We start from the raw sequence: 27,940 nt of genomic DNA on the forward strand, positions 1-27,940 counted from the left end.
AGGCAACGATAGGAAAATGAAATATCGCGATAGAATAGGAGTAAAACGCGCATGCGCAGTGCCTTTGTTTTCATACGCACATGGCCGATTGTTGAGTGAAACAGATGAACCAGAATTGGTTTGTAAAAATGGTGCAACTTCAGTGATGTGGAACTGGTTTGGTGTTTGTCCGTCAGATACAAGACAAAGCACATTTTTTGCAGAACATGCAAGCGGCTGTCCTTATTGTCGTATTTGTCAGACTAAGATGCTCTTAAATCTGGGAGTAATCTGGGTCCTAAACCCCGTATTTCTCAGGTCAAACAACACTGCAGCATCACTGAGAGTTAAAAACTGTCTAAATTCTTTCATCTTTAATAAAACGATCAGCATTGCTGCTTTACCAGGTGTAACTATGAAGTTTAACTTCCAGGCATCCATGAAAACAAAATTTATTACATTTAACGGAGTTAGAAGTTAGCAGGAAGCTAGCGGAAGTTAGCTCGCTAGTTTTGATAGTTACCTAAGCATGATATTGCATGTTCTGACTGAGAGATTTCTGAAAAAATTCAAACGTACAGCTCTGCTATCACTTCCAACATAAATGAAGACAGGAAACTAAACAGCAGTGACGTTTGTAGGGTTACTGAAGTTGGGCTAGCTGGTATATAATGATGTGCTACGTGATCGCTAGCGACACAGCTATGTTAGCATAACATAAACAGTGAAGCTGGAGGACGAACACTAACACTTTTCCACTTGTAAAAGTTAACGTTAAGGTTCCTGATAGTTGGAGACAAATTCAGTCGCATGGCAGGATGCTGTAAACGGACCAAACTTCAGTCAGGAGAACAACTGAGATAATCAATCCACAATATGAGGTCAGTCATTAATATACTGCAACAACATGGGAATAGAGCAGCTGCCAGAGAATTCAACACTAATGAATCAATGGTACAGAAGTGGAGGAAGCAAGAATGAGTTGAATAAAGTTTGATTTATCTGACTGCTTTGTTTCGCTTAATGTGCCTTATAATCCCGTGCACCTTATGGTCCGAAAAATACGTACTGCACACTGCAGTTTAATGTTGCAAAGCACCTCTTTTTAACTTCAGTGGATATTATACATGGTTATGCTCAGGATATGTCAGCCCATTTCTACTGGAAATGCCTTTTGGTTAAACTTTCAGCAAGGAATTTGCATTTGCACTGTTACATTTTTATAAAGCTTTAATGTACATAAAAACCAGCTTCTTGTTTAAGTGAAAATAAATGGAAGGTTGTCTTTTTGCACTAGTAATGTTGTGGAGTTGTATTTTGTCTCGCATCAATTATATCGTCAGTTATATCGTTATCGCAAATTTTCAAATATATATCGTGATAAATATTTTTGGCCATATCGCCCTGCTCTACTCAGGCACTCAACTAACTATATTTATAGTGGAACAGAGGATATTCATTTCTTTTACAAAGACATTTCCAAACTACATGATAGGTTCTCTTACAGAAGATCTGACTTAAAAAATCTCAAACTCTTAAAACAGTAAATTTCACAACCAAAGTGCTGCCTTTTGGGCTCAGTGGCACTTACATTTTGCAATCGTGCCACAGTGCTCAAACACCAACCCACACCAGGTAAACTGATCTGACACTGCAGTCACCTAATTCATTCACAAACAAGCTTTTTTCTTCCTTTTTCTTTTTTAAAAGTTCATCATGAAAAGTGCAGGATGATAACAATCGCAGTTATGAATGTGCCATTACTGCACGCCAGTGTGCACATCGTTACGGTTATTTCTCATTCGCTGCCTCTCAGTCACGTTCAATGAGATGAACATACAGTGAACAACCTCAGTTATTCACTCTCATTATCACACTGCTGATTGGAGCCTATAATTAAAGACACAACTCTTTCCCAGCACTAACTCAGGTCTGAACAGGCTGCAGTCATGCTCCGAGAGTCTAGTCTATTAAGAGTGGTGCTGTTTTGTTTATTTTGCAGTTCCTATAACCTGAATCTAAACCAAAAACGGGGAAAACATTTTTTACATTTCACAGAGGTGTCACCTTTCGAATGAATACAAAAAGAAAGTCACGACACTTTTGCCGAGGTTCTTCTCGCTCTCGTGCCCATGTGAAGTTTCACCTCTTCTTTCACATGGGCTGGGCAACTCTGCGCTGCAACAGAGATCGAGGCATCATTAGTGGCCCATGCTTCCTCCTGCATGGCTCTCCATGTGAAACACAACATTACTCATCCACCCCCAGGCACCTGAGAACTGCACAGCACCAATCAAGTTGCTGCACAGTGATTCACAGTGTGAGGAGGAGACTTGCATAACAGTCAGCTCCATATTCTGTTTTCTTCCAGCCATTCTTACAAAAATAAATAATTAAATAAATGCACAAAATCCATTTTATTTGTGCAGCAGTTCAGGGTTCAGAGCGTTCAGAGAGCCCAATGAATCAGTTCGTGTCCACAAATTCTTCACACACAATGCCTTGACCCATTTCATTAGACAGGAGTGTATGTGCTCTGTAAACATTGCGTGGTATAGATGTGGGTTCATTAAGAATATAGAGAAGCGGAAGCTAAAAAAATAAATAAAAAACCCAAATATTAAGGTGATCATGCTAAGAGCATGCCATACACACGAAGATGACTGATGGAGAAACAACAGCTGGAAAAGGAGGTCACTTTGTTTTTATAAATTCTTGCAGTCGTGTCCCGATGCACTGCAGCAGCACCGACTCTCCTCCAGCTGACACGGGAAAGCAGACGGTGGATGACTGCACACAAACACGCTCACGCAGCCCTCTCTATTAACTTCAGCGAGCCGCAGCTTTCCCATCACCACCACCTACTTATCGCCGCTATATGCAAACCCTACCTTCGGAGAGCTCCAGATCCAACTCCGCCAGCTGGTCCCTGACCTCTTTAGGCAGAGCCGACAGATCAACGCCGCGGTCGGCCATCGTTGGAAGCACAGCAGCCTGCGGGATGTTTGTGAAATCTCAAATGACAGCAGGTAAGATCCACCATGAAGCTCAGAGGAAGAGGTGGGGGGGATTTTAAAAAATCAAGATGTAGTAGTCGTGTTGTTTACTCCATCTCCGCGACTCCCCGACACCGCCATGACTGTGGGAGATGGGAACAACTCGCCAGAGGAGTCCGTCAGTCACATGACCAGGCTTGACGGTAATTGCCGTGACAGGATGGTGGGATGAAAAGCAGACTCTCTGCTCCCTCTGCTGTTGTGTTTTTACAGCTGGGAGAAAAAAGAAAAGAAAACACAGCATTCCTGTCGCCTCAGCTCACCTGCCACCTTCCCCTCAGGTGGGTGCTAGCTCGAGTTTGTACAGGTATTTTCATGCACTAATGGTGGAAGTGGCGCCAGGTTTTATTGGAGATATTTTGTGTGATGTTTCAAGGAAATATATAATCCCCCGTGGATTGGGGGGGGCGTATTTTCCTAATAAAAAATAGATAAATAAAAACAAAATATCTGAATAAAAAAAATGTAATGTTCACTTGCACACTTAACAAATTTAACAAAATTTTCAGGCTGCATCACTTTTTATTTATTTTCCACCTATTCCAAACAAAGATGGCACCGGAAATCACATGTACGCACTCATTTTAAACACGCTCGCCGGTCAACTCCGTAGTCACACCTTTCTAGTACCAGGTTGGTCGGTCTTTTGCCTCCAGAACTGCTGATTCAACAAGGTGCGTCACATTCCCAAATGCGCTCTGCTCCATTGACATCTGGTGACTGTGGAGGCCATTGAGTACAGTGGCAAGCTCAAGAAACCAGTTTCAGATCGTTGTGACATTTCACACTGTCTTGCTGGAAGACAGTGGCATAAAGAGATGGGCATAGACAGAAAGAGTGGAGTTTAAACAGTGCTCAGTTGGTTCTAATGGGCCCAAAGTCTGCCAAGAAAATATACTCCATGCCATTTACACCAGCAGCAGCAGCCTGAACTGTTGATACAAGGCAGGATGGAGCCATGTTTTCTTGCTGTTTCCACAAAATGAAAAAATGAGTCTCATCAGACCTAAGAGCCAATCTTCTATTATCCAGTTTTGGTGAGCCTCAGTTTCTTGTTCTTTACTGGCAGGAATGGAACCCGCTGTGGTCTCTGCTGCTGTAGCTCATCTGCTTTAAGATTTGTCGTGTTGTGCATTCAGACATGCTCTTCTGCATACTTCGTTTGTAACAAGTATTTACTTGAGTTATCCTTGCTGTCAGTTCAAAGCAGTCTGGTGATTCTCTTCTTACATCCAGAGAATTACTGGATGCTTTCACTTTTTCAGACCAGTCTCTGTAAAACTTTAATAGACTGGTTCTTATATGGCGTCACTTTATACAACTTACCTTATTCACTCATTCATACAAGCACTTTTTATCCAACATTCACACTCCAATGGATGCATCAGAGCGCAACATGAGGTTAGTATCTTGCCCAAGGATATCTGGCATACAGACTGGAGGAGCCAGGGATTGAACCACCAACTTTCCGTTTAGTAGACGCCTCCTGAGCTAAAGCCAACCCAAACTTAGAGCACCTGGTATGCCAAGGCGGTCTGCCATCAAAGTACTAACCAGGCCAGACCTGCTTACCTGCTTAGTTTTTGAGATCAGACAAGTTTGGGTGTGCTCAAGGTGGCATGGAAATAACCATCTCTAGGCTGGTGTGCTTGTGTGAAAAATCCTACTAGATAACCAGTTTCTGAATTACTCAGACCACCCCCACCTGACACAACAACTCTGCCATGTTCAAAGTCCCTTTAAATCTAATGATCAGTTTGAACTTCAGGGCTTCGTCTTAACCATGTCAAGCCCTGGTGAGATCTGTGTGCAACTATTTTATTTGAGTAAATACTGTTAATTTGTATAATTATAATAATATTTATATAACAAACAGAATTTGTGTTTCTATGCATCTACGTTGTTGCCCTTTTGGCCAGGTTAACCAACCTATTTTGACAGCAGTAAAGGCAACACTATGTTTAGAGTTATGTTTCAATCAGTGGTCTAGATCCTGCATTTAACACCCTTTAACTTGTTTTTGGTTTTCCACCAACCAAAAAAAAAAAAAGTGGAAATTTTTATGCCATTGTTTCATCAGCTGCACCCAAAAAGATGCGATAAGTTTAATGAAAAACGACTTGCAGGCTTAAAAGCAGCTTACTTTTAACCCCAACATACTATTACTGAAGCACAATTCAGGTTCGTTAATTTATTTTTATTATTTGCTCAAGACAACTTATTCATTAGTTGAGACTGTACACAAATAATGTATCCCATCTTGAGGCCTGAGTAAACTCCTTCCAAGACATTTTCCCATGTGGATTCACTGTCGCTAAACACTTAAAAACTGTCCTCTTTACAAATTAAGGGGAAGTACTATTACATGAATTGGGGGGTGGGGGTCTAACATACCCACAGAGCAAAAATAAACATCTTAAAACAAAGACATGTTATAAAAGAGCAACAGGGAGGGGGGCAATATGATAGTCTTGGAAGTACAATGCCATATAAAATAAGCTGCATTTTAAAACTTGCAATTAAAAAGAAGCACCGTGCACAAGTATTGAGTCTACTTCATTATACAAGACGGCTCGTCAAAAGGTGGAAAGCACACAAGACCAGGACACCTGTAACTCTCTAAAAATGCACACTAATCACAAATCTCATTCACTCAAGAATACTTATCTTCACATTTGCTTTGGTCACCTCATAACTTTAGCTTTTAAAACTCGACCAAACACCCACCACCCCCTCAGCAGCTGGGCTACACATGTCATCTAAATGCAAGAACATCGATATTCAATAGAAAAATATATTGCACTAGTCTTTCCTCAACTGAAATGCATGGGTACTGGAGTTTAAAAATCTACGTATGATTATCATTTAAAGGCCGTCTGAAGGATCAAACTTTTCAAGTGTGTTACATTAGGACCGAGGATGGAATCCTTACAATGATTTTTGCATTGATAACAATGTTAGAGAACCAAAAAATAACATGAAAACAGTGAATAGGATGAATCACAAACAGTGGTAATCTTCACCCTTAAATACTCCATGCAGTCAATAGGGTTTCATACACAGGACTAACATGTCATCCATTCTGAATGGGTTAAAATACATGATTTAAAAAAAAAAAAGTGTCAGGCACACAATCACAGGGTAAACAGTGAACACCATCTACAATTTGGTTTGCTAAGAACTCAGCTGACTAAAGCGACAAGTGTATTAACTCAAAACTGAAAGAACAGGTTGAAAACAAAACAATATAAACACTTTCCAGGCTACTGCTCACTGCATTCAGCTCTCCTCAGACTTTCACTGCATTAGCAAAACATTATCTGACTAACATATCCGGCATAAAAAATCTTTTCTTACACATGAAAAATACAAGATATTTTACAGAAAAAGTGTCAGCCTGGGAAGGACAAATAAAAAGAAAAAAAAGAACTCATCACAACCAGTGTGTAGGAAGAAGGTGGACTACAGTGGCTTTGTGAAAGGAAGTTACAAAAAAACGATGTTTCTGATTCAGATTTTTCTTCTCGAGCCTTTAAACCTTTCCCAAGTGTCAGAACTGAACAAGAACTTACCCCAAACCCTGCAGAGTGAGTGTCTGACATGTAATTCATATTTACATAGAGAGAGTGACGAAGCTTCAATGAAAAAGGGAGCCTGCTTGGAGTGGAGGGCTGATGGAGGCACTGTGCCGCGTCTTTGTGTGATTATCGGCGACTGCGAGGGAATTGGGTGGGTGTGGAAGTGGATCTTAGTTTTGGGGTGTGGGTTGGAAGGGGAGAGGGATTTGAGGGCAGGTTCCTCTTTTCAGAAATCTTTGCACGAGTCCGACCTCCGAATGCCACTCGAGTTCATTCTGGTCTATTAAGTGTCTGCGGATCATCTCGGGGCGGACTGCGGCTGCATTGCCATGACAACCCCTGCAGCCTGGCCCGATCCCATGCCGGCCAAGACCGACATGGCCACCGCCTCTGCAGCCCGCACGCTCAGCCCGTTGATGGTGGCCCCCGGACTTGTTGCCGAGGGCGACGGCACGTGCTGAATGACTGCCGCTGGGGAGCCGATGGGTTCAGTGGAAGTATCCCTGGAGGTTTCCTCTCCTCCTGCAGCTACAGACAGAGAGAGCAACATTCACCCTTAGAGAGGTGAGCGAGTAAAAATAATGCATTAGATGGGATGAGGTGACAGATGAATCCTGGCACAAGTGACACAGTACAAGAAGTCTGATGGTCAGTTCATTATCTCAACTGGTTACCTAATAAAGCTGCCTTCTTCTGCATAATAGTGACAGGGCAGTCCTTGTGGGCCAGGAGAAGCTGCTTCAGCTGTGCCACCTCATTCCTCAGATGGGTTACTTCATTCTGACAGCAGCACAAAAAGAAATACAGTACATAAATCATTCCCATCATGCCCCGTTATTGCCATATCACCACAGAAACCCATTTATGACCGCCAGGGTGTTTACATGCTTGATGTTACGCCCTGGAGACGACTCACTGTGAGGGAGACGTTCATGTTGGCCAGATCTTCTGCTTTTTTCTCCAGAGAGTTCACCCACAGCTTCCGCTTTTGCCTGCAGCGGGAAGCAGCTGCCCGATTCCTCTCCAGAAAACGCTGCCTCCTCTCGTCAGGGTCCATCTCTGCTGCTCGCCGCCGCCTGCCCCCTGTTGGCTGAGCAGGGGACACCTGGAGAATGAGGAGGGGGTAAAAGTTGGCTACTTGTAAACCCAAATGTGATCAGTAAGTGGGGGAGAACAGAACAACTGCATCAGGAACTTCTGACATTTAACAGGGGTAAAAAATCAGGGGTAGCAGACAATTTGGTGCCCTTAACTGTCAAATTAAAGCATCCAAACCAAAACACACTCAATCCAATGCTCATGCTTGACTTAAACTGACTCGGCCTTTATTTTGCATATATGAGCACAAATGTTGGACAAGCCTGACATTCTGCTAAATTTTTCTCTTTGATGCCATCAATAATGTGAAAACTACAGCTGTTAGCATTGAGTCTCATTTAGCTTTTTGAGGGAACATTCAAAGGTTTTCCTTCATCACACACATTTAACAGTCTATAGTCCTAGGTGTGCTCTAGGACCACATAACTTGTGTGATATGTGCACTACCTACCTGTGGTTGGGCAGGTGATGGTGCATCAGAGTTTTGAGAGGGCTGCTGGCTTTGTTCCTGTCGCTGTGGAACAGCAGGGATGGATCCTGACCCCCCACTGATGCTATCTTGTGCTCCTGGGCCCTGATGAGTTAGAGCTGCCTTCAACCGCTAAAAAGACACAGAGACAACACCCAGGTCATGTAAAAGTTTTATAAATGTCATTCGTTTGTTTATGTAAATGAAATGTTTAGCCAGCAGCCTACAAAATGATGAAAGTACAACTGATGGTCTCACCATCTTTGCCTCAGAGTGAAGAGTATAGCCAGATGGGGAGGATGAACCACTGCTAGCGCCTCCAACAGGCGGTCCTGGAATCCCAGGGATGTTAGGCACTGTGTTCACTGGCCTCGCAAGCTCCACATAGCAACGAATATCCATAAAGTGGATGAGAGGGGAAAAACCAAAAGGATATGTTAAAATTCCATCCCAATTACAATTTGTTGTATAGTTTTTCATTTTTCTGGAAAATATCTTACAGATATAACTGAGGTCATCTGCACAGGACTGGGCAAGAGAGGAACTGCCTGTCCATTAGGGAGGTGCCTCACCAGTGGATACGAGCCTGTGGGAGAGCTGTTGGCCAGATTAGACATTTGTAAATAGGTGCTTCTCCACTGTGTTCCCACTGATAGAGCAGAGATCAGGCTTACAGTGTTTCACTTTTCCGATGAACACTTCTTCATGAGTTAACTGTACAGAGCTTACACAAGCAGCATGAAGATGTGACTCAAAAGTTCTCAAAGTTAAGCTTGGCTTGAGGAACACGCAAGTCTGGAGAATCGGAGTGGTGCAGAGCTGCAGCTCTCCAACACCTGCCTCAATTTCCATAGTAGATCAAGACACATACGATGATAGTAACCATACTTCTTTTGGAAATTAAAAAACAAAAAGATGCTAAACTGTGGTACAACACAACAACTACAGCTGCTTACTGTAATCCAAGTCTACGGATAAGAGATTCGCTGAAGAGGTAGCTATATTTCTAAGTTTGGGGTGAGTGTCTCAAAAAAGTTTAAATATTGGTAGAGAAACAATTTGTTAAAAGAGAAAAAAAGTGATGCTTTCTTTTGCACAAAAAACTGCAACAGCTTTACAATGGCCATAAATGATGGCTAATAAATAACAGACGCAGAGTCTAAAAGGCACTTTATGGTTCAATAAAAGTGACTGACAAATATAGACTTTCTAATTAATAGGAGCATATCTCCCCACCAGGTAAAAATCAAACCGCCCCATCTTTGATTTCTGGTTGGACTGGATTACTGACTTTCTTGCTAGTTGGTCATGTGAAATTAGACTTATAATTTCTACATTTTACCAGCAGTTAATTCATTTTAAGTTTTACAAATTGTCAGCATGGTCCAAACAGTAAAACAGTAAAGCAAACCACAGCAACCTAAATTATTTTACCCAAGCTGTCTGTTGGAGGGTGGAGCTTGTGTGATGACGGAGGTTGGAGATGGCAACGTGGGGTGTAGTGAGTCATTACTCATGTGAAGGGGAAGAGAACCAGGACGCACAATAGTTGGAGTGGGAGCAGAGCTTGCCACGGGCTTTGTGTAGATCTCCTGTTAATAAATTAAGCAATGTAACTATTTTTGTGTGTCCATCATTTTTACGTGCGTGCAAGGACAGCAAATTACAACACAGCTCTCACCCTAGAGTCTCTGCTGTTTTCTGACATGCTGGACGAGGAATCAGGAGTTCCAGGAGGAGAAGAATCGACTTGTAAGGGCCCCTCATCCTCATCTTTTACTTCAGATGGTGTTTGTAAAGATGCGGCCTTGAAGACCAAAAGCAAAGATGAGAAGATGAAAGCCTTCAAATTTTATCTTGAAACCAGCACACTGCGTGATCTACAGTAACCCTGTCTTTCTCACCGGGTTTTTCGTCCTCTGATCATCTTCCTGCGTTTTGCAAAACTCTTGCTCGAAGGAGGTGGCCAGCTCATTGAACAAACCGACCTCCTCACAGTTCTTCAGAAAACGTGTGGGAGTGGGGGTTTGGTCTGCCAAAAAACAAAAAAAACTGTCAGTATTAGTGGACAAAAATATCACCTTCAGACACAGACTATTATATACAATTCATCTATTCAGAGCACTGACCACCTCCTCAGCACAGATTAATTTAAAAAAAGACAAATGGCGATGCCATTACCTGCAATGATAACAGAGTCTGTCCTGGCAGGACCAAATTTTAATGTCATTTCATGCTTGTGTTTGTGTACTGACAGGTGATCTTCATTTGTGAATCTCTGCAAAAGACACCACACATGACATTTAAGGAATATCAAGACAGTTTTAATCCTGATGCGAGATCAATAACGCCTGGTTTCCACTATTAAAGCAATGTTTCATCATACATTACACAGCACCTTATCAGCAGTCGTAATTGGTGAGCTAAGCTGGGTTCAGTTAATAACAAGAGAATAAAAAGCAGAGATTCAGACTCCTATGGCTGTTTAGAGTTAGGGGTATGTCTTAAGAAATCATACCTGCCCACATCCTGGGGCAGTGCATACAAAGGGCCGGTCATCCGCCATCTCAGACAAATGATCTGTAAAAGAAAGCAACAAACACAGCAATGTCATCCAATTTATTAGGCGATAAACCAGCTGATGTTCAGGTTCCCAAGACATATTACATAAGGGCACCAGATATGTTACTACCAAATGTTCTTAACCTACAGCATCAGCTTGAGTGTCATGGAGCTGATAAGAACTACAATCTAAATCGTCATAATTTACACGTGCCTGCTCATCTGTCACCAAAATCACAATAACATCTGGATAGGAGGGACACAGGCCGAAGACTGTGGGCCTGTTTTGAGCATTTCTTTAGACTCGGTTGGGTATAATGTGGGACTAGCGTTCAACGATGAGGCAGCAAGAGCCAAAGCACCTCACCATGCAACCTCCACTTAACAGGATCGAGTCACTGGCGTTGGCTATTAGCGCTGTCGATGTAGTCCGGCTATGTAGTTAGCTATAAGACATGGGTTACAGACTGTGGACAGGACACACAGGTTACCAATCCATTACTGGTTAGCTATGACTTAATGAGAAATGGGCCGCAAGGTAGCACATCCACATTGCTAAGCACGTGAAATACTGTTTTCCACAACCTGACATACGTGTCATTATAGCGAACATGGAAGCTAACATTGAACAAACTCATTCCAAATATCAGAAGGCGCGGCACGTCTAGCAAATAAAGCTGTTTAGTGCAAGTACAATCCCCTAGCTGAGCTCATGCTAAGTGCTAATGGAAGCTTCGTTAGCTTGCCTTAAGTTACACTAACACGTCCGCCAACTTAGTAGCTAGCATTACACGTTAGCACGCTAATGCTAAATAGTGCCCATATACCAAGCCACGACTGTATGAGCGCGGTGCATGCCTTATGAATATCCAGACACATATATATACACACATTTTTTTTCTTTAAATGACGATTTACATTACATTTTACTAAAGTATGCCCTAAACTTACCCCACGTTTAGACTGCCTCTTCACTCCCCCCCTCCCAGCTCCGGACAGCGCTGCTGTGCTGCTGCTTGGCCGTTGTTGACACTCTTGACACTTCCATTATCCAAATACCGCGAGAGAACTTGGAAGAGTTATTATGTAACAGGATTTCTCTATGCGGGAGGAATCGTAGATTTTACACGAAATAAGATTGATATTATATGAATCATTACATATTCCCTGACTTTTATCTCAATGTGCCGTTATGTCAACTCTACATATATATTCCGCTGTGTTCGCGTCAACTACCAGCGAAAGCTATGAACACACCCACTGAAGACTAAGCCAAACGCGCCTACAGCAGTTACATAATGTTTATTTCCGGATGTTTACTTGGCAGATGGCATGTTGAAATCCTTGAACAGATTTTGTTTTCTGGCTTAAAACACAAAAAACCAAAACCAATTTTAAAAAATAAAACCTTTATTTTTTTGAATACATCAAGCTACTATAACTCAGCGCATAAACCAATGTACTCCGAAAAATGTCCAGCCCATTTAAAAAAAAAAAAAAAAAAAAAAAAAAAAAAAAAGGCAAGTCCTACAGAATGAACTGAAACTTTTGTTGCCTCAAAATGAGGTGGTTTACAGCATTTTTTACAATGAAATTAAATCCCATTAAGGCACTAGGAGTTTGGTTTGATAACTCCTTATAGTCTAAAACACAAGCAGTGTCAGTCAGCTGCACACTTTAAAAAAATAAAATAAATAAAAATCCAGTATAAACTACTGATTACTAGAGTGTACAGCCTGTCTTGTAAATTCCCTGTTAACATCTGAATTCTATCTTAAATTACTCATCTCTTTTAACCATATTTAAGAAAATCTAAGAACAAGTTGAAAAATCCATCCCAATACCCTTCTGTCATTTGTAACTGAAAGATATTCATTGTCAAGCCACAAGCTGCATTACAGATCAGAACCTAACCGCTAATAAAAATTAGTCTACACACCAATTCATCAACATTACAAACACTGAATAACATGTAGTCAACGCTAACAACAAAATACACTACCATGTGGACAAACAAAAACTGAATTTGCAAACACAAAACATACATGTTAAAAATCATTAAAAATGGTTTGAGATCCACAGCTACATTCAGCACGTGTGATTCAAGCAATAAAAATGCTACTTTTGAAATCAAGCAGTGAAAACATTCAACATTGAGGGGAAAATTTCTGCTCCCTGTCCCTCAGGCCATTCATAATATTTTAGTAGTAAAGAGGGTTCACTGACGAAGACTTGAGTCAGCATGACTGTTCCACTTCAACAATCTGAAACTATGAAGGAACCACAAACACCAAATTACTACAATGACCTAGTTAACTGGATTATTTACCTAATCCCAGTGTACACTGGTTTTGTGAAATAGAAACCAAAGTTAGCTGGAAAAAAAACAAAACAAACCCTTTTTACTTGTACTTTACAAAGCAGATGCCAACATCACCAAGATCTGGTCAAACACTTTCCTGCCTACATCCACCAACCATTAGCACTGATAGAATAATTAGATATTTATAATTTATGAAAAAGAAAAAGGTTTGTAAAGTCTAGTAAAAATGACATAAGCAGATCTGCTCCACTTATTCCAATGTTAGCGGTATTGATCCAATATTTGTGCCACAAAGGAAAATTATTGCAAAACACAAAACCCAACAAGTATTATAAGTTCAAGACAAGATTCACTAGTCGTAGAACAAGTGTCTACAAACATTTCTACAAATATTGCTACTCTTACCTTTCAAAAGTTCAACCCACTCTGAAGCTGAACATGTCAAGTCCATGGATAACTGACAATAGATACTAGTTTTTCAGATTACTTGTTAATCACATGTTTAAAAAGAGACACAAGGTCTCATATTTTCTAAACCACAGATGTAGATGCCACAAATTCAACAAATGTACAGGGACATCCTCATATCATATCATGACACTACTTTCAGCAAAGTATGCTTCATCACCGCGAACCCTGCGATTCCATCCATGACGACATTTTTCCGAAAAGGAAAATCTATTTATAATTTTTCAAATAATTTCAGGCCTGCAGTAATCTAAAGAGATGTGACAAACTCATGAAATATAGGCATCTGTCTTTATATATTACATATGTACATATATTCTTTTCTGTTTTCAGTTCATTTTCCCCCACCCTTTGGTTACTTTGGTGAACTTGGAGGGATATTCTGTTCTTTGCCACTGCGTCTGGCTGCCCGCTGTGGTGAAAATCGTTTCCCAGTGTTCAGGCCCTTCTGATGTTCCCGAATCTTCTGCCCTGGCTCTCGGACTCTGGCTTGGCCACTTCCCCCTCTGAAGGAGCGCAGTGGTTGCCGAGGAGGCCGTTTATCTCCACGTTTCTCTGCAGTTTGTCGGCCATTGGGACGAGGCTCCTCCACCCTGTTTACCTTGAGCTCTTGCAGGGGTTGGCTGTCTGAAGAGGTGGGAGTGGAGGGAGAGGGCAATTGTGCTGGCAGCGGTTCTTTGGCCAGCTTCTGGCACACCTCTGCATAACTGAGCTTTTTTAGACCCTGGTGAAAGAACAGGGAACCACAGTTTAAAAAAACAAAAAAACCCCAACAACAACAAGATGCCAAAACACGCTGAGTTTGGAGAGTTGTAAGCTGATGTTACAAGACAATATAATGTGATAAGCAGCACAAAATAAGTCCTTACCGGTTCTGATGTTGGAGATGTGGGAAGCGATGAAGATGTTTCGGTAGAAAGAGCCTGGCTGCAGGTGGAGGGAGCATGTTCTGAAGGTGATTGTGTGTGAGTTTGTGCGGATGAGGAGACATTTTCCTTTGTTACAGGAGCTTCAGTTTTATCCTCTTCCTTTACGACAAGAGAATCACTAAACGTATACAAAAAAAAAAAGTAAGGGATAAGTGAATTGTTGAAGACTCAATACCTTTGTTATTCACTGATATATTAGCCTGAAGCAAAGGTTACCTTGAGACTGGTGGAGTGGTTGTTTGTGTGGACACAACAGCAGGTTTAGGTGGAATTACAGGATCAGGTTTGTTTACAGGACCTTCTGCGATGTTTGTGGGAACATCTTTGCCGACAGACTGTAATGACAATTAAAATTTGTGCATTTATATTTTACCTCATTTTGTAAAGAGTCTTAAGGATAGAAAGCACCAGGAGAGGCAACATATTCACCTTGTTTGTCACCTTCAGGCCACGCACAATATCAGAAAGGCGCATCTCAGGGACACTTTCCTCCTGCATACTGACCACAGATCCTGGCAGAGGTGGAAAATTGGAGGCTGCCAGGTCAAACTTTGGATGCGATGCCTTGGCCTCCGGTACAGGGACGGGCTTCTACATTGAATGAAGAAATAAAATTCAATATATTAAAAAGCAGCACACCAAGACACTGTAGGACACAGTCCAGGCAGTCAACTTCTTAAATGAAGAGCACGAAAAGAGGAAACCGACTGACCGTTGCCTGCTCATCTTCCCTTTTTCTCCTTGTGCTTCTATTGGGGCCTCTTCTATAAAAACAAACAAACATACCATTAGACTGCCACATCAGATTGGAAACCGTTTTAGTGTTAACAGGGGTAAGTGTAGGATAACACCAACTCACCTGCCCCGTCCAGACCCGCTCACATCTTTAAGGTTGAAGGAGGCCAGAGAGATCAGCTGTTGTGTTTGCAGGACCTGTGGACCAGACACACCATCCAACCGGTTCCTTGGAGCAAAAGAAGAGTGCACATCTCCAGGCCTGGGATGACCTCTTAAATGATTTCTAGGTGCACACAAAAAAATTACAAGTTTTACTACAGAAATCAAGCGCTACCACAAAAGCATAGTTTGACAGGATTGTACACTTTTTTTTTTAATAAAACGAGTGAACACAAGACCAATGCAAGAAAGCTCATCTTTATTGGTTTGCAAATGACAATAACAGAGGAAACTGACAGTACTCTTTATTTTTTTTTCTCCTTTGTTTTTTTTAAAGAACAAAGTTTCAGTCCTGAAGCAAAATAATGGACTCCGGAAGGACTGGTACCAAACTGCGTTCCATTTAAGTTAATGCTAGCATTACCATCCGCAGAAAGTATTTTACCAAGTTCAAAGTCCTTAATTACCTAAATTAAAGCTTACAACAAACACTGCCAGCACCTGATGGTCGGTGCTGTGCTTTTGGAAACCGAATTTCCCAGAGGAGCCCACCCGAGGGATTAATAAAGTTTTATCTTATCTTATCTGATGGTAACTTCAAGTCTGCACTGATCTAATAAACTAAAAGTTTGTATCATAACTGTACATACCGGTTCCTGGTCATAGCAGCATGTGTGTTGACGGAGCTTGAGTTAGCTTTGTAGTTCCCGGAACTGCTGTAACCATTCATATATCCACTGTTGGGGAAAGGTGCCTGCATATCACCAAACAGGAAAAATCATTACAAATGTAACTAAAAAAAAAAAAAACAACAAAAAAACCCTCTGATACTTCTAATATTAACTTTGAGTTTACAGAGGTTATAAATATTAGCTACAATGGAGACTGCCATTAATTTGAACAGCATTAAAAACATTAAAATAAATAACATAGCAGCTTTATGGGACATTCTGAATAGTATATTAAGGTTCTCACCAGCGGTGTTTCGAAATAAGGCATGTTTGATGGCTGAGGATTCCAGGAGGGAGACACAATAGGATAAACAGGGTATTGCTGCTGAGGGCTGTACATCGACTGCATGTACACTGGAGCACTTGAGTCATATGGGGCCTGCAGTGGAGCATGTTGACTGTACACACCTGAATCCTGGATGCTACAGAAGCCATTCTTGCCAAAGAATGTATTAATGGCCTTAATGCGGGCCTGCAGGGAAAATGAGTGAATCAATATCGATATAACATTTCCACAGGACCCATATAGCTCTACTGTCCTTAGTCCCCTCAGATCTCATAATCTCACGGTCATTAGGCCATAAAAACTGCACCGACTAGGAGGAAAGAAAGGTGTTGAGGGGGAGGAGGGGAAGGAGTATAAAAGAAAAATAAGGGAGAGAGGAACAGCATAGAAACAGACAGATTTTAAGAAAGCCAGTGAAAGGTTCCACCCAGCCAGCCACAGTCCATATGGGTCCTTCCAAGCGCGATACTGATCATCACTGGGGCTTAAACAGGACCATCAACAAATCAGTGTTATTTGCTCCATCAGATAAAAGAGCAGGGCACACGATGTCATAACAAAGTCCAGCAAAAATATCACTGATAGAAAAACTTTTTTTAAAAGCCCTAAAAAAAAATAAATAAATAAAAAAAAAAAATCCCCATTCTTGCTTATCAAGTGAAAAACAAAGCATAGCAAGCTCCATACATCTATAACAAGCACTGACTGACTCACCATGATTGGTTTCCCTTGGAACATTTTAACTTCCTCTCTTAGGTATCTGTAAGCCTGAGGGCAAGAAAAGAAAACAGTAAAGAAAATGTGGTAGAAATGCTCTTTCCTTTAATGCAGAACCTTAGTGAAACATGAAAAGATCAGAAAGTACTGCACCTGCTTGGTAGTGAGATTTAGCAATTTTAAGTTAAATATGCCAGGTAATAATAGAATATTTAACTGGTTGTGTAAACCTAAAATTGTACAACCAGTTTAAAAATAAGTAAAAGTAGCTTGTGGTAATTCATAAGGGGACGTACCTGTAGTGCATCCATGTCTGACTGAAAAGTTATGTACCAGTTGCTGTTGTGCGCAAACTCAACACTTAACAGTTTCGGGCAGTGTTCACTCTTAAAAAGAGCCTCTACTTCCTGTGAGAGGAACACAACATGAAACATTTTGACCTAAAACAGACCATTCCATCACTCTCCACAAGTCAGCATGCAAAGTCTGACCGAAAAGAAAAAGAGCTATCACTCAGCTACAGCATACACACTACCACACAATATTTTAATCATCTAAAGCTGACTTGACAATAGTTATCACAATTTATGCAAGCACAATCAGTTTCCAGCCCTCGTTTGTAGATTTTACTATTCAGTCAGACAGTATGGGGTTACAGAGCAATATTTTATTAGCATGTAGGAGTCGTCTTTACCTCAACTGGGGTTGTCTCCGGCACTTCTCTTAGAATAATGATGCAGCGACTGTGGTTTGGTCGAACCTTCTTCCCAGTTTCATCAACTTGCACCATGGGGGAGGCTTATTAAAAAAAAAAAAATTTTTTTTAATTATTTTCCTAAATCTTCACAGTGCAGCTGAAGACAACTGACATATCCCATTTATGTAATAGCTATGAAAGACCTTTGCTCCACTGTAGCCAGTTTAAAGTTGGTAGACACTGTGAATAATCTTATTTATGTGGTAAATTAACCACACACTAAGAGTAAAACAAAAGGAATGTAATGAATTCTTTCAAGTATGTAATGCATTACTTTTTAAAAAGTAACAATGGGCACTTTAAGTAGTAAACTAGGTAATTGCATTTACCTAATAAATAAAAAGTCTTACATTAAATCTTCTATATTTGATCAAGCTGGAGCAGGTAGCAGTTTAAGAACTATTAGAGTTCAAAACTTTTAAAAGTATCAGCCAGTCTATGTGAAACAACGACAAACAGAAGCACTTGTACCTCGCAGTACATCCAGAATGAGGTCCATGTCAGTGGTAAGAGCTTTAATGTTCTCCATACAAGCAAGTGTCCAAATGGGAACAAACTGATCACCATCCATCTGGGATATCAAGTAGAGGTCCTTTGAAAGATTCTCTCTGCAATACCCAAAACATTGGTCTCTCTGAGTTACAGCTTTTTCTTTGCAGTAATAGTAAAACACAAACATCAACCTTTTAACAACCAAAATGATGATGGTGGTTGGTGGTGGGGTTGATGTTAAATCATTTACATTAGTGTAGGAAAGCCATTTATTAAGCACTTTTGTGTTAGACATTGTCCAATTTAACATGTCACTATAAAATAATTTAAATTAAAATAAGTTTTGTTCAATAAGCACAGAGTTCGCAAATACTAAAGACATTTCAGAACATTAAATCACTATCGGCCTGAATTATTGTTTGTGCAGCTGAATCAAGATGAAAACCGCAGTTAAGCCAAATTAGAAACTTCAGACACCAATGACTCAATATAAGAATATACTCCAATTAAAAGTTAAATGGCTTCTTACAGTTATGAAACAAAGTAAATTCAGTAATTACTGCTGTCCCATTAAGGCAACAAAACATTATACACAACTCACCTAGAAAAGAAGAACTCGAGACGTTCCTTTAAAGACTGTCTCAAACTCTCTTCGGACATCGCCTGCACCTCAGATGAATTATCTATGGCGGATTCGCACTGTGGGTCAAAGCCTAAATACCCCTGGTCAGACGGACTGATGTCATTCACAGGGGTATACTCAGCAATGCTGTCCACGTTTTCACTGTAGTATCCTTTACCTCCTGAAGAGGGAACATCTGAGTAATCTAAGAGAAAACAGTAGCCAAGTGATAAGTGTCACATTCAATAAAGTAGTACACAACAGGACTGAGTGCACCTTTGTGCAATCTCACTAAAAATGTTTCATTATTTCAAATATTACAAGTGCAAGGTTTCATCCTATGGAGATATATCTTTTGAGGACTACACTGAAACTATAACGGGCTATAAACTATAACCCTGCGGGCCCTTAACATCAAAATGAGAGCTAAGCAAACTCTAATCCAAGAGATTTCCAATTAGTTCAACTACATGCATGTAAAATGACATGTGAATACGTGAACTCCAAATTGTGGATCAACTGCCAGTGAAATTCAAACATCTGATTATAAGACTTTAGCAGAAAAGGCTACAGAAAAATGGGTGATGACAATTGGTACAGTAATCAATATGTATAAATGAGTCAAAGCATCAGTGACACAATATCTGTCTTCTTAAAATGACAGAGTGTACCACTTGCACAATCTAAGTGATGAAATTAGATGGGCCAGTGTTTCAGACTTGCCAAAGGGCTTATTAAAGGAAATGACTGTTTGTCTGCTTGAGAAGTGTCAAGGACAATACAGAACTCAACCTTCATGGGTCTTCCAGGGGGGTGGGGAATAAAAACAAAGCAAAACTTCATTGGCCTTCAACACAAAACTGCAAGACCAAACTTTGCTACACAATATGAACCTGATAAATACAGGAGCACACTAACAAACCCCCCCCAAATCTCATTCATGAAAACCAACCAACTTTTGTTGCACTCCGGTCCTACTGTTTGGTCAGCAATTTTCAGTTTAGTGAACCTGAACACTTAATTCATTCAATCCTCACTGTGCAACATTTATGTCATAACTGTTGATACTATAATACACAAAACAAGGTTTGTCATGTTTGCATTTACTGCACACTCCCATGGACAAGAGAAGCAACCTCAACCATTTCCTCATACCATGTCTATAATTTTACTATACATGTCTATACTTGCCACACAGCAACTCCCTATTTTTTTATTTAAAAAAAAACACTGTACAAGTGAGAACGTTTGGTTTTAGTGTAGTACCATATAAGAGGAACTAACTTTTTCTTCCCTGCAAACATACCTTCGGTCATTTCAGCAGGAGGAGGGCAGGTATTGAGCCATGGAGCATTGTCCATCTCCTCGGGACTCTCACTCTGTTGGGCAGGAATCTCCTGCCACACTTTGGCATTGGGGTTCAGGCCCGCTCCCTTTGTGGTAACCTGCATGATCATTAAAAGAGACAGAATAAATAGCTTTTTCCTTCAAACATTACACATAATTGCATACAGTTGGTAGGTTACTAATTTCTGAGAAACCTTCATCAATCATAAGAAAGTGGTATTCAAATATGTCACTCAAAGTGGAGTGAAAGTAAGACTGGACGAATTGTAGCAAGAGTAAATGTAATTTTTAAAAATGAGAGATTGTGTACAGCCTTGTATAGTGTAAAAACATGTATATTACTGAATAAAGAGATTACTTTAGTGTTGTACTTACTGCACTGTGGTCTTAATTGATATTTTTGATTTGATATTTTTTTAATATATGTACTGGAGTTTAAAAAAAACAAAACAAATTGAATGAGTCATAATAATAATAATAATAATAGATTGGGTTCCTTGAAAAGCGCTGTATAAATCCAAAGCGCTTTACAATGCCACTATTCATTCACTCTCGCATTCACACACTGGTGGGTGGAGGCAAGCTACAGTTGTAGCCACAGCTGCCCTGGGGCAGACTGACAGAAGCGAGGCTGCCATATCGCGCCATCGGCCCCTCTGGCCATCACCAGTAGGCGGTAGGGTAAAGTGTCTTGCCCAAGGACACAACGACCAGGACAGAGAGCCCGGGGAACGAATCGGCGACCTTCCGGTTACAGATGCGCTTTCCCACCCCCTAAATGATGAGTCTCAAGTGTCAATAAACATTTGTGTGCCATATGTCAAGTCAATCAACAAGACAGGTCAGTCAAGATCCTAAATAGACATTCAAAGCTAATTTAGCATTATACATCAGAGCCAATCCAATGGATGAACTCTGTTCATTAGCGATCCTTTAATCCAGCTTTGCAAATGTGTCGACTCTTCACACACATTCACCGGAGCCCTGAAGTAGTACTACTAAAGCATTGACACGCATACGCACGTAAGCCCCAGCTGAATTTTCATTGGCTTGCTTATCACCATTGTTCCGCCTCTCAGTCGCTCACATACACCCGTACATGGCGCAGACCCGCCTCAAGGCAGCATGACTCGAATAAGGCAGTTTGACCTGTCATCCATTGTAAAATCTCGAGTGTGCAATATTTAGAGTAGCTACACAGTACTAGAATCTTATTTTCAATCCAATCTGCTTTCCAACACTGTATTACAAAAGCAGCAGGTCTGGGTTTACAGTGAAATACTAGAAGTACTTTGAGGGTCGAGAAGAGCACATGGCACCGACATGCCTGAGCGCTTTCAAACACGAAGTGATATTCACTGTGTTCATTTAAAGTTCGCTTAAATAAGTCTCCCTCTGGTTAAAATGGCTGTCATCGATCATCATTACCCCTGCTGTACGTGTTCTTATATTTTCACAATGAACGTCGCATAGTGCTATGACCTTTATCACGGGCTATTCAGCTACAGTGGCGCTAACGTTTAACACAAATCACGTGCCATATTTACTACACGTGTAATCCAACTTTAAAACGCACACCGAGTGTTACTCGTAAAGCAGCAACACCAAGTCAATGAGTTCGTAAATACGTGTTTGCCGAATAGGGTCTTTGGTTGGTGTCCTACCGTAACGTTGCCATATGTAACAAGTGACACCACCATGTTTCGCTAACTCGCTCTCGTCTTACCCGCACACGACACCGGCTACACTTCGTACTGCTAAACTAAGCTAATGTGTTTGACATGTTAAAATAATGCAAGAGAAGTGCTTGTGGTGAATGAGAAACGTAAAGACAAAGTGTAGTGTAATCAAAGAAAAAGCACACAAGTATCTGAGAAACTTCACACAGCACGCGTGTGTGAAACGAGAGAAAGGAAGCAAACAGGTTGCTGCTCGTTAGCTAGCAACAAGGCCTCGTCAAAACTCACCATGCTGATTTGATCTTCTCCGTAGGTCCTCGTCAGTCGCGGGGAACCGATAGTTCAATTGTCGTGCGAAGTTTGCTATTAAATATCGTAAGTCGAAGTTGCTGATCTTGGTGTCTACGTTTAATTAAGGTCTCTTCCAACAACTGCGGCAGTACGGTTAAACGACAGCTCGCGCTCCAGTTCCAAAGGCACGTCCGCGCGCACGACAACTTTGAGATCTGTTATCTTTAAGACACCGAAAACTTTTTTCGCTCTATTTTTTAACAAGCACTATCCATTTTACTCATGAATTTCTTCCATTCAGATCCTCATCCCGCAGATAAACTTCGCTACTCTCCTCCAGCATGTGACAGTTACGTCCTCTATCTTCAACCGACCGTCCCGACAGGCTGCACTCCGCCTCCACGGCAACAGCAACGCAGCATAGCAACCATCTGTGACCTCAGGAAACGGAGTACTGCCAAACAGCCTTGAATTAGCTTTGGAAAGAGCCAGTCCAATAAGTTCGTGTTGTCGCAGTAGGAAAAGTAAAAGCAAGGAGAGTTTTTAAAATGTGAACTGTGACAGCATGCAGTTCGGACAAAACTGGGTTACCGGGCGAAGTTCACCTAAACAGTAATTAGTGGGTGGAACTTGACACGGTGCTGCTCCAGCACGACAATACTGATGAAATCATGTCGATTGAATCAACGCAGCTCTCATAAAACCCGCACACGTGATTTCACTTTTGGCTGATTAAATCTGCAAATTAAATCAGAACTGTGGAGGACTGACAAAATTAGATCATTAAAAAAAACTGCTATTAATTACAAAGTGAAATAATTTATCAGTATAAATAAGTTAACGATTCATTTAATTTGACATTTAATAAGCTAGTTCCAATTTTATTTAATGGTGTCACATTACTTTTTTTTTTTTTTTTTTTTTTTTTAAGGGCAATTGTGGCCTTCTACAGTGACCTTGCAATTTAAGTATGGCCCTGCCCACCTTCAGCCTGAAGGGGTCAAAGTCTCATGATCCTAAGCACATGGCCGTCGGGAGAAGCTGTAGTTTACTCTGAAACAGTCAAAATGTCCTGTAGAGGTCACTGTTTTTGAGATTTACCTCAGTCAAACTTATTACAGGGAGTTCGTTTACCACAGTCTTTCAAAAGCAACACAATTTGCACAACACTATGTGATTAGTGGATTACTGATTACCCAGCCTGTGCAATAAATCAAAATCCCTGCTAACACCTGAAACACTGCAACACAGAAACAATGATCACTGTCTGCCTTTTAAAGCCCTGCAAGCTTCATTCTAACCCAACCCCTTCTAAACCCCAGCTAAACAAGTCAGAAAGGATGGCGCAGCCCCTGTGAATTTAATTAACCAGAATAAATAAAAACATGGGAGTGGGAGTGCAGCGTCTTGTAAGTAGTACCAAAGTAGAGTCTAGTAGTGCATTTTTACAATCTTCAGTCTTACAAACAAAACAGCTGTCCTTATTGACTTTCACTGATAAACACAATAACACAAACACTTCAATGTTCATTGAATCCACAGTGACCTCTTTAATAATCAAACATGCTGGACACCCAATTTAATTTAAAATTGACCAAGCGCATATGGCTGCTTTACAATAACAACAGGCTACTTGTAATATATTTGAAACAAGGTTTGTGCTCGTCAGATTGAAGCATGTTTTCTCAACACAAACTAAAAAAATCCTCCTGCTCATAAGGAGTTCTTATTATGCCTTGGTGGTCCCCATTTGCGAGGCTTGTTGGCTCTGTTGTAACTGCTGGATCTTCATGTTCATTACTTCAATTACAGCTGCAAAAAAGAAGACAAGTATAATATAAATTCAACGCTGCTATCGATTAACATTAACATTTTCCGATATGCACTCATACCCATCTTTTGTAATGGCATGGACACTGGAAATTACCGTTATTCTTTAATGTTAAAGACTCAACACATGGCTTCATAAAAAAAAAAAAAAAAAAAAAAAAAAAAAAAAACAGTCATGGTTCATAAGTCCACTGATCAAACATTTGCTGTCCCAGAAAAAACATTTAGTTTCTTTATATATTGCTAGTTTAATCAATAAGAATATACATAAAATCCTTGCTAGATTAATAATTTATATTATCCAAATCCCAAAGAATAGTCACTAAAGTGACATTTGGCCCCTCCTTAGACTAACCCCTGCGTAGTGCAGGAATTCCATTGCAATACAGACAGTAGGGGGGCAGGAAATGTGCCAAATTTAAAGACTGAGCAGTTCATAAGCATACAAATGACTTTCAGTTGAGCTGTTTCTTAATTTAGCATGCTGTTCCTGTTGGATGGGAGAGGCTGAAAACATTGCTTTTCTTCACATTTGAACTATTCACTCAGGTGATTTGATGAACGACTTTTATTGTATTTTAGCTCTATTACCCTTCATAGCTTACTCAGAATAACCCTTGAAGCTCTTTTCTGAGTGGTTTCTGTCATATTTAATTCCTGACTATTAGAACAAAATGAGTGTGTTTGAATCAAAAGTTAGTGAGGGGGTTTCTGCCCCTAGTTACCCCTGGATAAACCCGAATACTGTTCTAATGGTTGTTGAACCACATCTTCATTGATAAATGCCAAGGTGTAAAGTCGTTACTAACCCAACAACACTAACATGCTGTTTTATATAACTTACACATGGGTTAAATCACCCAGCATTAGTGTACTAGGTTGAGGGTACAGGCGAGGTCATCAAATGTCATCTTCATAGATTAATTCATCAAAATTCATATTAGCTAGCTATGCTGAAAGCTACTTAAGTATTTAGTTTACTACTCTTTAGTGTATAAAACAAAAACTGTACTGTAAAAAAAGCCAAGGCTAAACGAACTAAAAAACAAAACAAAAAAAAAACAAACAGAGTGAGGACAAGTACGATGCCTGGCACAGACACAGTGAAGATGTGGGGGAGTTATGTTGCATTGCAAACTTATTATCCAACGTGGTTCATCACATGAGTGGACATGGATTTTCAGCTGATATCATCTTCACCTTGTAAGTCTGTGTTTTTGTCAATGATGATAAAATGTGTTTATGAAGACACCTTCTGTACGGGAAACAACTGCAAAGGCACTATGAGTAATTTGGTTGTTATTTGGCACAATCTGTCACCACAACTGTATCACAACTCTGCAAGATACACACATGAAGCTTTGCCGATGAGATCAAAAGGTAAAGGTAAAGTTTCAAGACTGAGGTTCAATCCATTCAAAAAGAGTCGACATTAATGTGGTGAAAATAATCATAATTGCTGTCGTCTAATTTTTAGGATAATTTCATTTTAATTGAAGAAAAAAATAAAAAGTCCAGAAACATGCATGTCATTGAATAAAATAAGTATTTCATCCCCCTCCAACCCAGCCAGAATTCTGACTCATACAGTGCTTAAAACCAGTATAATGTCACATTGTATGATGGTGCACCGAGATAAGGAAATTACCTTGTTTCATGGCATGTTTTTCCTGTAGGGCCGGCTGAATTTTCTCTATCTGCTTTGTGAGGAAGTCTATTTTGCGCTTAAAGAATGCCTTTGAGTCTTCCACGTTCTGCAGAGACATAAAGGAGAAATCTCAACACAACTCAAACACATTTAAACATTTTGTTTCATTATAATCCATTCATGGCTTTTCAAATTGCAAATTTATTTATTTTTTTTTACCTTTTCAACATAGTATCCTGTCCCCACATCCACTAAAACGTGTTCCACATCATTTAATGTCCCAGGGACATACATCTGAGTAACAGGAATGTCAAGGACAAACATGCATAGCTCAAGATAACCATGACGTAATTTAAAGCACATCATACAACACAGCAAAACACTTACTGTCCAGTGCAAACAAAAGGATACAGAACTGGTAAGAGGCACAAGGAGTTCTTTTCCTATATGAGAGAGGAGAAAGGAGGAGGTAATAATAAATCAAATTAAGCCACAGATTTCCAGCAAACATTACTGAAAAAGCAGAATTCTGTTTTTGGCCAGAAATGGTCGTGGGGGGTGTCATAAGAACTAATAAGGTTGTAACAAGTGTAGTTTTTAATGTGATGACTGGTTATATCATTACAGTGCATATGAGCTCAGATCAGCGCCTCAGCCCTTCTGTGTTTTGCTCTTGCTTTTTTTTTGTTGAAACTGCGAAAGGGGTAATAGCCACAAAATTTAGTCATGTACACTATAATCCAGGATGTGTAGTTGATTTTTCATAGAGGACGTCCGATGAATGTCTTAGACCTTAGTTATTAAGAGTGGTTATTTGAGTTGCTGTTGTTCTTCCATCAACTCAAAGCAGTCTGACCTTTCTACTCTGACATCAACATGGCATTCATTCAACACTTGTGCTGACTTTCAAACCTCTCTAGGCTGTCTTCAACCTGCTCCTCACTCTCACTACATAACATTTATCAGTTAACTGGTTGGTTAAAAGGGGAAGTAAATAAACAGGGTAGTAGCTGCTACTTGCATTTCATTTGAATACCGGTGCATCTAATATATAATAATACGAGTTATTGCCGATATAGTCAGTTTCACGCCTCTTGAGTCTTGAGATAAACATGTTTTTCAATCTACCAGAGGTAGGCTGTCAGAAGTTAAAATTATTACTCACCTTTATTGTTTTTGTTTAGGACATTCAAGCTATCTTTTGCCTCAACATACTTGGTCTGGACAACTTTGAGCTGACCTATCGAAGACGTCAAGAACTCAACTTCCTGCAAAAAGACACAACGCGTAGAAAGCAAGTGGCACACGGTTACCAACCAATGGTTTTATGCTTGACTTGATAAGGTGTGCCGACAGCATCAACAACAATGGGTTTGCACTGTTAGCATCAGTGGTGCTAGCCGGCTGAATACCCGGGCCCGTTCTCAGCACGCTTAAAGCTCTGATTAGACCCCTTTATAAGGACACATTCCTCACACACACACGGATAAACTAGGCACACTACCTGGTCTAGCTGGGTTTTCAGTCCCTCTAATTGAGGCAGGGAGAGGTCTGTCAGATTCACCGCCATGTTGGAAGCGTGATGCTAAGAGACCTTTAGTGATGCTGTTTCCGGGTTATGGAGCTGGACCGTCACTAGTCTGAAACATCGCCCCACTGCGGAGAAGTGAGGAAGTGAACCAGCTCCTTATGCCTCTTCAAGGAGAAGTATGTGAGGCTGACAGATGGGTTCAAGTTTGAGCTGGGATAACACTGGGGATCTGAACTGAGCCCCTTCTTGTTTAAAATGGTGATCACTGACAGATGAGGTCAGGGAGGAGTTTCTGTGGACTTTGATGTTTGCAGATGGCACCGATCTGTAGTGAGAGCAGGAAGAAAGGAAAAGAGCCTGAAGAAGTGAGGATATACTCAGGAGAGAAGAGGAACAAAAGTCAATAGAAGAAAGAAAGAATACATATGTGTGAATGAGAGAGGTAGCGAGGTGCAAAGGTAGTGAAAGTAGAAGTTTAAATACCTGCAGTCAACCATCTGAAGCAATGGACAGTGCACAAGAGAGGTGAAGAAGAGTGTGTAGGCAGGGTGGAGCCAAGTGTCCGGGGTGATTTGTGACAGAAGGATATCAGCGAGTGTGAAAGGGAAGGTTTACAAGGTGGTAGTGAGACATGCTATGATGTATAGTTT

The 27,940-nt window shown here is 40.6% G+C and overlaps 4 protein-coding genes across 10 annotated transcripts in view; all 4 read right to left on the bottom strand.

Moving 5' to 3' along the window:
• dip2bb (DIP2 acetate--CoA ligase B (putative)b) overlaps nt 1-3,154 on the bottom strand; it is a 51,484-nt gene extending 48,330 nt beyond the window's left edge. For all 4 annotated transcript variants that reach the window (XM_085456531.1, XM_085456529.1, XM_085456530.1 and 1 more), the window contains exon 1: nt 2,871-3,154. In XM_085456531.1, coding sequence (XP_085312657.1) covers nt 2,871-2,955 — 85 coding nt within the window. In that variant the 5' untranslated portion in view covers nt 2,956-3,154. The remainder of the gene's footprint in view (nt 1-2,870) is intronic.
• Nucleotides 3,155-5,211: 2,057 nt separating this feature from the next.
• Nucleotides 5,212-12,010, bottom strand: atf7b (activating transcription factor 7b). Of its 3 annotated transcripts, none has more exons than XM_085456534.1 (12): nt 11,694-12,010; nt 10,699-10,760; nt 10,362-10,458; nt 10,085-10,212; nt 9,862-9,987; nt 9,615-9,772; nt 8,681-8,777; nt 8,439-8,558; nt 8,163-8,312; nt 7,530-7,703; nt 7,288-7,393; nt 5,212-7,141 (listed from the first exon to the last, which is right to left on the bottom strand). In XM_085456534.1, the coding sequence occupies exons 2-12, from the start codon at nt 10,744-10,746 to the stop codon at nt 6,912-6,914; spliced, it is 1,434 nt and encodes a 477-aa protein (XP_085312660.1). In that variant the 5' UTR covers nt 10,747-10,760; nt 11,694-12,010; the 3' UTR covers nt 5,212-6,911. The 3 variants fall into 3 exon arrangements, with proteins under 3 accessions (XP_085312660.1, XP_085312659.1, XP_085312661.1); XM_085456533.1 differs by having other exon boundaries at nt 7,530-7,718; XM_085456535.1 differs by having other exon boundaries at nt 7,074-7,168; nt 7,530-7,718.
• A 1,795-nt stretch (nt 12,011-13,805) lies between these two features.
• larp4ab (La ribonucleoprotein 4Ab) lies at nt 13,806-22,915 on the bottom strand. Of its 2 annotated transcripts, XM_085456538.1 has the most exons (15): nt 22,279-22,915; nt 20,271-20,409; nt 18,944-19,169; nt 18,322-18,458; nt 17,788-17,891; nt 17,390-17,500; nt 17,091-17,144; nt 16,335-16,562; nt 16,010-16,113; nt 15,322-15,483; nt 15,175-15,226; nt 14,892-15,053; nt 14,679-14,797; nt 14,403-14,580; nt 13,806-14,257 (listed from the first exon to the last, which is right to left on the bottom strand). In XM_085456538.1, the coding sequence occupies exons 1-15, from the start codon at nt 22,279-22,281 to the stop codon at nt 13,889-13,891; spliced, it is 2,148 nt and encodes a 715-aa protein (XP_085312664.1). In that variant the 5' UTR covers nt 22,282-22,915; the 3' UTR covers nt 13,806-13,888. The 2 variants fall into 2 exon arrangements, with proteins under 2 accessions (XP_085312664.1, XP_085312663.1); XM_085456537.1 differs by lacking the exon at nt 22,279-22,915 and having other exon boundaries at nt 20,271-20,415.
• Nucleotides 22,916-23,807: 892 nt separating this feature from the next.
• On the bottom strand, nt 23,808-27,374 carry pfdn5 (prefoldin 5). Its single transcript, XM_085456539.1, has 6 exons — nt 27,264-27,374; nt 26,925-27,027; nt 26,171-26,202; nt 25,979-26,053; nt 25,760-25,865; nt 23,808-24,093 (listed from the first exon to the last, which is right to left on the bottom strand). Exons 1-6 carry the CDS (start codon nt 27,327-27,329, stop codon nt 24,011-24,013), a joined length of 465 nt encoding a protein of 154 aa, XP_085312665.1. The 5' UTR covers nt 27,330-27,374; the 3' UTR covers nt 23,808-24,010.
• Between the last annotated feature and the right edge of the window lie 566 nt (nt 27,375-27,940).

The sequence above is a fragment of the Copadichromis virginalis genome, linkage group LG5 (assembly GCF_057382275.1).
Source record: "Copadichromis virginalis isolate Kocher_CV1m ecotype Utaka linkage group LG5, C_Virginalis_male_GT1.1, whole genome shotgun sequence".
NCBI classification, from domain to species: Eukaryota; Metazoa; Chordata; class Actinopteri; order Cichliformes; family Cichlidae; genus Copadichromis; species Copadichromis virginalis.